Source organism: Ascaphus truei, chromosome 1, assembly GCF_040206685.1.
Source record: "Ascaphus truei isolate aAscTru1 chromosome 1, aAscTru1.hap1, whole genome shotgun sequence".
NCBI classification, from domain to species: domain Eukaryota; kingdom Metazoa; phylum Chordata; class Amphibia; order Anura; family Ascaphidae; genus Ascaphus; species Ascaphus truei.
The window spans coordinates 165,326,157-165,338,325 of NC_134483.1; the positions used below are offsets into that span (position 1 = coordinate 165,326,157).

General features: G+C 41.7%; 1 protein-coding gene across 1 annotated transcript in view; it reads left to right on the forward strand.

The window, feature by feature from the left end:
* Nucleotides 1–12,169, forward strand: part of PGM5 (phosphoglucomutase 5) — a 184,943-nt gene that overhangs the window by 153,780 nt on the left and 18,994 nt on the right. Inside the window, exon 10 of the mRNA XM_075597528.1 lies at nt 8,193–8,327. Within this exon, the coding sequence (XP_075453643.1) occupies nt 8,193–8,327 (135 nt within the window). The remainder of the gene's footprint in view (nt 1–8,192; nt 8,328–12,169) is intronic.

Genomic DNA, 12,169 nt, shown 5'->3' on the forward strand with positions numbered 1-12,169 from the left:
CCCTCCCCCCGCCCCCAGACACACGTGGCATTAAGGTTATCTACCTGTTTTTTGCTATTTGTCACTGAGAAGAGTTAGTGCGCTCAGTGGAGATGTGCAAAAATGCTGAGCAAAAAAACTGATCCTTCCCCAAATCAGAGATTTGTTTCTGAGGATCTTAAATGTTATTTAAGTATTATAATTATTATTAATAATAATAATAATAACAACTTTATTTAAATAGCGATTTTCTCCCAATGGAACTCAAAAGTACTTCACAAATACAAAAAGGAAAAAAAGAAGAAAATATTTAATGTTATAAAAGAGACCAAACACAAGGAAAGATATAATACAGGATGGGACGGCACTGTAGTTATTAAACGCCAGACAGGTTGTGGCTCATTAATTAAATGCCTGGGTAAACAGGTAGGTCTTGAGCCTGTGTTTATAGATTTCAAGAGAGGGGGCATGGGGGGCGGGGGGAGGGGGGTTCTCTGGGACGAGACAGATTGTTCTAGAGAGAGGGGGGAGAGGGTGTCTTTCTGACACAAAGTAGGATAATTAGGGTGCTGCTTAGGATCTATGTAAACGTAGTTATTAAAAACACAGGGTGGGTGCTAGCCATGAGATCCTATCATGGCGCACACGTGACAGTAGTATGACAGTTGACATAAAAATGAGCTTTTAATAAGGATATTTAAATAATGGAGACTTACACATGTGCTCACAATGCTCTATCTACTAATAGAGTATATAAAAAACAAATATACATGAACACAAGGTGCGACACGGACCAGCTATTTAAAGTGATAATATAAAATGAAGATATATATATATATCTCAAGAGACAGGGGTGCCCAATGCTACATCCCATTGACAAAACATATATGGTAAAAGTATAAAGTAAAATACTTCAATAATAATAATAATAAATACTTGGTTATTTGGTTAACCCTTTGGCCAAAGCGTCATAAGCCTGCATACCAACGCCAAGGTATAACCAAATTAATGCAGGTCCTACACTACACTGTGAACACTTCCCATTACCTCTGTAAGAGGGGAAGAACCATCATAAGTCCTGTTCCTGCAGCAAATGAAAAGACCTCCCAAGTTAAAAAGGTGAAGGAGGAGGAGTGAGCTCTGGGGGGAGGTGCCACCAGCCTCCGAACAGCTGCTACCAGTCAGACATTAATTAACACACATTCCCAGCTAGCTCAAACTCCCACTATACACACACACACACACACACACACACCGTATTGGCCCGAATATAGTGCTATGTTTTTTTCCTAAAAATGTCCTTCTGAAAACTGTACTGGTATTATATGCGCAGACTAACAGCTTTTATTTTTCATGTAGAACACCTTCAAAACTTTAGGGTCGTATATTGTGCGAGGCCGTACTATATTCGGGTCAATACGAAAGAGAGAGAGACATAGCTTCATAGCTACATGAATATCTGGAACTAGAACATGGCTAAAGTGCTAAAGATAAATATCTCATATGGCAATAGTCTCTCTCCGATCTTCAGACCCCAGACGTGGGTAGCAAGCGTCTCCCCCCCCCCTCTCTATGACTGCCTCTGCCTCGAGGCTGCTTGTGGTGTGTGATGCCTGCCTACGACCCATCGTACGATGGGTACGAAATTTGCTGATTGGCTCAGCTTCTTTCGGGGTAGCGTCATTACAGTCTGACGTCTCTTTTAAAGATACTGGTTACCTTGGTAACCGGTTTGCGTTCAACTGAATAGTGATTAGTTCGTAAAGGGATACGAACATGGCTGGCTTTAATGTGACTTTCTAATCATAGGTCCAAAATGTAGTTATGCTGGGAGTTTTGCGATTTTCACAAGACTTGGTAAAACTCACTAATAGTGCAAATGTTCATTGTTGAGAAAATGAAGCGATGTCAATGTAGCTTACGGAACACAGACTTTTTACCGTTGCACTGTTTTCTGCAAAAAAATCTGTACAAATACTTGCGAAATGATCTAGAATTATATTGCACATTTCTCTTCCTGATCTTAGCACTGGGAATATCCAATATAAAATATTGATCTGCAGTATCCTGACATTTTCCATCATTACAAATGGCTGCCAAGATATGTCCTGAACTAGTCCACATGCACTGAACTGATATTTTTGGGGTGCATGTAAGGTACAGTACGCGTAAGGTGGTCCTGCTCTGCAAACGATCCAGTCCCATAGTTAAGGCTGTTTCTTAGATCCACAGATCGACGATCCTGGATGGCTCTGAGGGGTGATCAGATAACACTTGGCAAAGCTTATTGCAGTGAAGCACTGACTAAACTCATTAAAGAATCACATATACCAAAACCTGTTACTAGATTTACAACAAACAATCCGCTATACTATATTGTATTTGTTGTTTTTTTTTACAGCTACAAAATTTAAACGTTTATAGCCAACTCAACATAATATTTCAAAAGATTTAGCAGGAAAAGGTTGAAATTCATAATGTACATGTTTAGGTTGAAGAGGGCGCACATTAACCAGTACAACTGCATGCTCACCTCAGCCTTTAGATCACTCCTCTCTAGGTCATATACTTTTACTTTGTGTTTCTTCTGTACTTCAACTGACTACTTATATACCATGGACACTGCTTTGGAAATAAATGTTTCAAGCTTTCTCAGGAACTAATGGCATGACTCGTTGGGAGAGAAACAGTGACCTCTGGTGGCTTGTGAGTCTAATGACAGCGCACGTGCAGTATGACACAGAAACTAATGTCCATAATGAGCAAGTATTGACCAATATATATAGTGGATATCGAGTTGCCTGCCGCTCCCCTCCCACCCTGAGGAAGCGTGGATCTCACACGAAACAGTCCGTCGGATTTTAGTGACGTCACTCTTGATGTCGGCGGTGGAGCCGCAGCACCGGGAAGTAGTTCAACGCACACGTCTGGATGTCTGGATGTCTGGTTGTATAGCGCTGCTATTTACCCCCTTTCAGCAACTCCATTTTGCTATTACTATTACTATATGTCTCCATGATACATCACACTTACTTGACTCCATATGAGAGATAGTGGATCTCTCTTTGATGCATGATAATTTGTATATTGCTCAATATGTGGGGGACGAGCATGGCATATGTATCTGTTTACTGCAAGTGTACAGTGAGTCCGTTATTGACACGAGTAGGGTAATACACCCCTGTTTATACTCCTAAATGATATGTATACTGATTGACATACCTATCTATTGCAACAGGTTGCCACTCTGTACCGCACACCAACTGCGCATGTTTTAGGGACTCTAATTAAGGCTGGGTCCATAGAGGGGGAAGCCGCGCTGAGCCGTACGGACGCTCCGCGCTGAGCCCCACCATCCTCAATGAGGATGTCTTTAGAGGCGGCTTCCGCGAGCGTCCGCAGGCGTGCTGAGGCGCCGGGATTTTCAGCCGACAGCCGAAACTGTTTCTCAGCGCGCTGTCGGCTGAAAACACCCAATCGTCACGAAGCAGCGTCATGACGTCAACGCCGTGACGTTGACGTCGGCGCTTCGCGGGCTATTGGCCTAGCGACGTCACTGCCCCGCCTCCCGATCGCGCCCGCTGGCTCTCCTGCCTGTCCATGGAATCGCTCCTGACCGAGCAGGCGAGCCTCCGCGTCAACGTGGAGGAGCACGGCTGGACCCCTCTATGGACTCAGCCTACGCCTCATTATATCCTGAGAAGTTTATTTCCAACACAATTATTGTTCAGAGACTATAAGCAAAGGTTTCTATCTAACTTTGAGAAACCCATTTAACGTATCAACACGATTACAAGAGATATTGAAGTCTGCTAGTATTTAGCCTTTGAAGTAAAGATATTGTTGCTATCCGTGAATTGTTACCTTTTCCAATAGGAACCTTATGAGAGATACAGTTAACATATGTATGAATACATTCATGGCATGTGCATCTTTTGCACACTCCCTGTACTGTGATTAATTGTGGAAGGGATGTTTATACTCAGGGAGTATTAACCCCTTGTGGGGCTAACTTGCCTTCCCACATACCGAGTACTCCTTACCCCTCGCTTGTGCACCACCACCAATATTTTAAACACTCTATTGTGTGTATATATACCTTCACACCCTGTGTCCCTTGAGTTGATATTGATAAAACTTTATTATTTTATATTTGGTTGTACTATTCAACGGAACGGCTTTAAGGGGTTATTTGTACCCTGGATAAACGTTATCCCTCCATTTTCTACTGTCCATGAGTGCAAGATTTGAGGGATTATTTTTGTTGTAGAATCTTCTATTTTTCTACTTCCAGTTTTTGCACCTTGACCAATATATAGCAAGGAAATCTTTGTGGCTATTTTATTTGTGAATATTTGCAGCTTACCACTGACATGTTATGTGGTCATGATTTATTAGAAATGTTTCCTTTAACATGTCTCAGTGTTGCAAAGCTTGTTGAATTACTTGGCTGATTTTAATTTGTACACAGAAAGGGATATAAATACATTGCAATTAGTAGAGTTAATTGTTTGGATGTCAAATCGAAATATTGCTTGTTGAGGCAAATAAAAAATATGAAATTGTATTTTAGTCTAATTTGACACACAATGTTGTGTGGTTTATTGAAAGCTCTAATAATAATATTAATTGTTATTGGTGATATTAATCAAACAGATAGGTGTCTAGGTAATTTGACACCCTTATTGTAACGCATCTTATACCTCATACAGGCCCACATTTACTAAGCGATGCTAAGTCATGGGACATTTATTTTTCAAATGGAGAAATTTCCAATAGTAATGTTTGTTAAAAAAAAAAACCTCCAACTCATTAGATCAATATGGAAACATTAAGGGATCTGTGTACTATGCGTCGCAAGTGGAATTGTTTCGTGTTACATTGATGCACGGAAATCACAAATCATATACATTATTTTATTAATAAAAACAGAGATGGCGGGTGGGAAACTCCTTTTCTGGCTGTTAGGGACAAAATGGTGGCCCCTATTTAAAAATTGTCAGCTTGTCTGCCTGAAAAGCTCCGCCCCCTAAAACCTTTAGCCAATAGAACCAGCCCTTCACATAAGTAGAAACATTTCAAATAATTTAACCCTGTGTGTGACACGGGTAGATGCCACCTCAGTCATGCGACCCATTCCCAAAGGGTACACGGGTCACTTCTTGTTCTGACAGCGGGGCCTGCAACTCGTTACAAAAACAGTGCTTTGCAGAGCCATCTGGCAGAGAAGGGGTTGAACACGAGTAGTATGCAAATGAGTTAGTTATAGAGGGCGTGTGCGAAACTGAATGCGTGTGTGCATTATCTGCGTGTGTTATTGGCACGTGAATGTGTTTGTTCTTTAGCAAAGGATGCCAGAACCTGCCAATGAATGTAGAAAGTAAACACATACTCTTTTTTTTTTTTTGTAACTAAAAACACAAGGTATTTCATGATTAAATCCCCCCACTATTAATGATGTTTTATACGGATTAGCTCGCTTGCTAGTAACCTCTTTTATATGGTGCAGTCTTCACTAGCTTACTTTAGTATGGCATATTTCCAGTGTAGCTTTCTCTTCTAGGTTTCTATTTCTCTTCCAAGTGCACATCGCTCCTAGGCCTTGATCCACCAGAGCTCTGTTAAAGCAGAACTCATAACGGGTTGTTACCTACAACAAGAACAGACATTATGTTCCCTGAGTCAACATGGTATCCTCAAAGCTGATTATATGCAAAAAGTAATGTCTGACCGGCATCAATTTTGCATAAACTTAATATCGGGTTATTTAAGTAATAATCCCCGAAGAACAGGGCATTACTGGCCAATAATGCCCTGGCTGGAAGAGTTGAAGGCCCAAGGCATTTTGTTCCTTATTAAGACAGGTCATGGGAGTTGCTTGTCCCGCTTTCCCTCCGGGAAAAAGAGTAACTATCTAGAAATAGTCTAGACTAGGGGTGGCCCACCAAGTAGCACGCAGTAGCATTTGCAGTTGCCCCCGTGACCAGCTTTTTCTCACGCTGCCCGGCTGGCATCTTCTCCCACTGTCCGGATGGAGGGGAGCTGGGGCCTCACTGCAGATGCGGAAGTGGGGTCGGCCCCACTTCTGGTGTGGGCCAGCGTGAGACGAGGCTGCGTATCACGCAGGCAACTTTACAAGGTATGAAAACCAAAGAAAAATATATATAATGCTCACTAAATCAAATGATGTGATGATAATATGATGGTGCCTGAGCCGTCAAGATTGACGGTGGGTGCAACTAATGAGCTGCAATAAACAGAATTTTGATTTCAGCTGAGAAGTGAAGGCATCTTTATTGCTACCACTTAACAACTAGAAGCTCATTTCGTAGTGCACTCCTAGGCTTTTAAAACTTAACATTTAATTGATAATTGGAATAAAATAAGTTCTTAACATAAAGTGATAATAATAAATACATATAATGTACATTGGCGGGAAGGAATGAGGAGACGATAGATGGCCAAGGTATATAGTCTGGTATGCTTATGCCTAATAGTACAAAGCAAAAGCAGTGATACCTAATAGGCCTTGATTGGGGGAGTGGGTTACTCAGCTGGGAGAGCTCAGAGGTGCTTGCCCTGTGTATGTGTATTGTGTGTCATGTGGCATAGCGTACCGAGCACCCAACCTGTATTGATAATTAGCCCAAATCAGTGTACTAGTCCTAAATAAATAAATATAATATTATGGCTAATAGATATAATCTACCACTAAATAAATATAATATTTAAGCTAATAGATATAATCACTGTATGTGCAACTCAATGACAGGTTGGTGGTACGTGGATTGATTCTGCGCCCAATGACATTTAACAATCACTCTACACAGATAGTATATACGGCAAGCTATTAATAATAAAAGACCAGGATAAGCTGATACTAAACACTCTGCTAGGTATTAAAGCAGTAAACAAATTATTACTGTGGTTATTGAATAAGCCGTCAATAAATAATCAATACTGTGAATAATTGTCCTTAGCAAAAATCCCTGCACACATAACCTTCTACCATTTCATAGAGCCATTTATACATGAATAGGTGTCAGTGTGTAGCAGATGCTGGCAGTCTAGCAGTAGTGAGATTGGATATGCATTAAATCGCAACAATTTGCAATTAAATCCCTGCTAGCTACGGGACAGAGTAGCATAGTGTATCACAGTACAGAGACAGGCTATAACAAGAAACCACTGAGCGAGTAGAACCAGTTAAGACCTGGACGCGATCGCATTTAAAAGGAGCACCAGCAGAGAACACAGACACAAAATATTGATACTACCCGTCTCTCTCAATTCCCTCGCGCTGACGTCACCACGCCAAAACGCCCTACGCGTTTCCCTCCTTGACGGAGATTCTTCAGGGGCGAGAGAATTTGTGTGTGGGTGGGGGAATTGTGAGTGAGGTAAGGGCGGATTGTGAGTGGGGAATTGAGAGAGAATAGGAGGGGGGAGAGTGAGTGAAAGGAGGGGGATTGAGAGAGGGTAAGGGGGAGACGGGGAAGAACGAGAAAGGGGGAAGAGTGAAAGAGGGAGAGTGAGAGAGAGGGGGTGAGAGAGAGACGGGTGGGAAGGGCTCACAGGCCTGCTGACATGGCGGGCCCAGGTGTAAACTCTAGTGCTTGGCCACCGGGAAAGCTGTCCCCCGACCCTGTCCGCTCCAGACAGACTGCCGTTGTCTCCACCACTGCAGTCCTATGGCAGAGATCGGGAGGACAGTGCCCCCAAAAAATGTTTTCCCTTTTATTGGTCCCCTTTTAAAAAAAAAAAAAGATTGCCCCCCTCCCCTGTCTACAGTGTACAGTATAAATGGGACAAGATCCGAATACTCTCATCGGTAGAGTGGTAATTTCACAAAATGTCTGTTGGGCTCCATTTATTTGCCATGTTCACATGATGCTTGGTAAATATAAAAACGCACGTTCGAAAGGTCTTTTGTTTAATACACCGCTATGTATACCATGGTCACAAAAGCTAGCACTCACTTTTGACCTGAGTTCTGCAAGGTCACTGATGGTTCATACCTCCTAACAAAAGGAGTAATACCATCATTATCAAATACCTCTCTCGACATCATTTTGTACCAGTACCAGTGCACCAGTGGGAAACGTACTCAGTTCCACTTGAATTGTTCACTATCCCCTTTGTTCCTTAACATGAAAGTGCCCACGATCCGTATGCAATTCAGATGCGATAAATGCTGCTTTGTGGTTTTCTAGGGCCTCCGAATTATATTTGCCGATGCATCCAGGCTAATTTTTCGACTCAGTGCTTCGGGCACTATTGGAACTACTTTACGGATCTACGCAGAAAGCTACGAGAAAGATCCCAGCAAACACAATAAAGAGCCACAGGTAAAGGGTTTTTTTTATGGAGTGAAATAATTCTTCTTTGCATTGCCTGCTCTACTGTCTTGAATGTGTTTCCTCTTTTCAGATATGGTCTGAAGCTTTCCACATGAGTCATACACTGAGAAACATGCACCTTTATTCAATATGGTGAGATGCAGGGCAACAACGCAGTAACTGTAATGCATGGCAAGCTTTTGTTATGCAGCCTCTCACTTTATTGACTAAGGGGTCAAAATGGTAAATATCAAGAAATATGCTATTTGTATTACTTACACCAGAGTACACAGTGTTAACCCCTCGGTGACAGAGAGAACAACGCACCAGAGAGCCACTGCCCCTCCGGCACATACTGATCACGTGACCGCACCTCAGAGTGGTCACATGATCGCTGCATCACTGATGATGTGAACAATATACTCTAAATACAAATATAGGATAATATCTGTCGTCTAAATTTAGCATAAGTTGAATGTGATGGACGTATGTCTTTTTTCAACCTCATCTACTATATAACAGGAAATGAGTCCACCTCTTCTATGCCGATACCTGCTACATTGAAAACGAGCTGAAAAGTCCCATGATGTAGTCACTTCATTATGGGGGCCCCTGGAGAGCCAGAAGCCATTACGCGGTGGCTACATCATAGGATACTCAACCAGTTGGCCCAGCAAAGTAGAATCCAGTGACTGCTATATGGAAACAATGAGAGCCGAGCTAAAAAAATCAACATGAAGAAAATTCACCATCTTTAATAATCTTGGAAAATATAATTTGAAGGATCAGGATGGCACGGGCAATGAGATGGTAGTTGGTAAATGACACCAGTGCTATAATCTTTCACTAGGTTGTTCCCAGGGAAGCCATCTGCTGAATAATGACGAAATGACTGCCATGTTCTCGGAGCAGAACATCAGCTATTTAGAATGGTGAACAAGATCAGAACAATGTTTTCTATGTAACAATACAAACATCCTAGAATAATTGCTATAGCTGATGGCATTTATGCGATCGTTGGGAAATTAAGGTTACTCATTTAAAAGAACAGCTTTCATGGTCAGTGAATCATTTCTAGAAGACATTAAGAAACGTAACGGCAATGGCCTTCAATGGGAACATTACAAACGTAGTTTCAGTTAGTCAATGAGAAATAAATGAATGAGAAAGTACATTTTAGAGATACGTGGTTCTATTACACAGTCAGATATTAAACATTACCATACCTTGCTTTCAGTGTTTTAAAAATACCCCATGTGAGCACATTCGCACGTCTCAGGCAGGTCTGCAACCCTGCCTCTCCCTATTATCTCTTAGCGTACAGTGCTTCCACTGCAGCTAGGGATTCTGGGAAATGACATGCGAATGAGCACTCGCAGTGCGTCACTTTTTGCTTATAGTCCTTTTCAACATGGACCGCTATAAGTTTGTTCCTAACGCATTACACAGATTGTCCAGCACAGCCTGGGGTAACGAAGTGAACAGCCACTAAACCTAGCTCACAAACAGCTGTGAGTGTACATTTGCATGTCATTTGAATAGCAGTTTTTCGGACGGTCACAGCGCAGTCAGACACTTGGGACTAGATTGAATAAGGACCTTTTTGAGAACTTGAGTATAAGAATCCAAGCAGAGGGATGAGTGAAGTTATGGTGTCAGCCATGTGCCTGTCATGCAGGATACTACGGTACTGCAATGTAATGGAAAGAGAGATAACAGGACCTTGCTTATGCAGATTGATGAGATTAATTTGGTACACACTGACCATGACATCCCTGTGGCAGGGAAGAGGAGATTACTGGGGGGAGGGATAGATTTGGGCAGCATCTGTTAAAGTTTCCCACATAGTCAGATTCATTAGGTTATATATTTTTTTTTAACTGCATTTATTGAAATTTCTTTTTGATTACAAAAAAATCGGAAAAATAAGGGGACCTTTTAGGGAAGGAAAGTTAGAAAACCAAAGGGTATACAGAAATAAATAGGAGTTAATAGGGAAAACTGGGGGTAGGGTACAGAGAGGTTTGTAGCCTCTGCATAGTGACAGGAGACTGAGTCTAGAACACTATACATACAAGTGAACAGAATGAGTCTAGAACATACATAAATGTGACCAGGGAATTAGTCTGGCACAAGATACATAAAAGTGACCAGAGACAGGGTTCTGGGGGTGTTACTGTGTTTAAGGCCTGATTACATTGCGCAATCCGCTGTCAAATTGAAACCAAGGACTCCAAACCAAGTTACACAGTTAATTTGTTCACACAGTAGACCCGTGATTCTCAACCAGGGCTCCGTGGAACCCTGGGGCTCTGTGGAGCAGTCCCAGGGGTTACGCCTAGCCGCCCACAGCAGCTTTCCTGGCTCTCCCCCTCCCGCCGGCTCTCCCCGGCTTTCCCTCCCCCGGCTCTCCCCAGCACCCGGCTCTCACTCTCCCCGGCTCTCCCTCCCCGCCTCTCTCCCCCCCCCCCCCCCCGCTTATAGTGCTGGCGACGCTGACGTCATGCTGCGGTCGCTGTAAAAATCAAATGGAAGTGACTTCCAGTGATTGCGACCCAGCCGTCGCGCCGTCCTGTCGCTCCTACTATAAGGGCACGCGACTGCGTCAATACATTTGTTTTGACGCAACGTCGCCAGCACTATAAGCGCGGTCTAATATGTGTCAGCCAGATAGGGGTTCCCTGAGATTTTTCAAAATACTTCAAGGGTTCCTCCAAACAAAAAAAGGTTGGTAATCACTGCCATAGACTAATCAATCTTTCTATTGTCATTGCCTCTCAGACTGCATTCTTGACTTGTGCTAAATAGGGGGCCTGTCTTCCATGCTCTAGTCATTTCACGTCTAGTTGCGAACAGTATATGGAAACATAGGGGTTGATCTTCAGAAGATCGCTAATTTTTTAACGTTCCGTTAATGTCAATTTAACGTACCCATATCCGTAACTCATATCCCCAAAAATGCTTAGAACAACGATGCCCTGTCATTTTCCTTAAAAATAACGGACGTTGGGCTTACTCATTTGCAAATCATATGGTAATGAGCAGTTTTCTTAACAAAAGAGATCCTCAGACCTTCGTTAATGTTAAAACATGGTATTAAGGCCACGATATTTAGCACCTTCCCAAAGCTGCCCTTACTCACACCCAGAACCTGATTATCATTGCGTTCTTTCTTAGAATAGCCTAAAAGCAATGTAATGCGTGTGGGACTTAACCCTTTCATTCCAAAAAGTTACACGGGTCATATAAAGATATATATTATGGGTGAAATAAATGCCTGAAACACATCATAAATTATATATATTTTTAGTGATTAAAGTGATGTTTGTGTGAATTAATATGGTATATAATCTAATTATGGGCATACAATAATGTGTATCCATACATCCCTCAACGATATAAATTAATCTTTCATTTTTATTAAGGTTCAATTAAAATTAATGAAGGATGTCTTTCATTTATTTGAATTCTACATTAGTACAAATTATATATTAATTTATAGTGTTGAGGTATGTATGGAGATACATTATTGTACACCCATACTTTATAAAGTCAATATTACATTATATACCATATCATTAAGTGAAAAAGTTAATAAGTGTAAAAATGATAGATTTCTCAATATTATAACAACATTTGCATTAGCTGTGGGTAACACACATGAAAATCTCAGTTAACAGCGCTGCCTTCATAATGAACCTTAAAGTTTGACCAATGCGCATGTGCAGTGTATGAGACATGAAAATCACAGTTAATAGCGCTACTACTTTGAAAAACAGACTTTATTTTTGCATCTCATTAGCTTCGAGGATCCCCGTTAATTAGAAGAAAAATAACGTCCGTTCCCTATT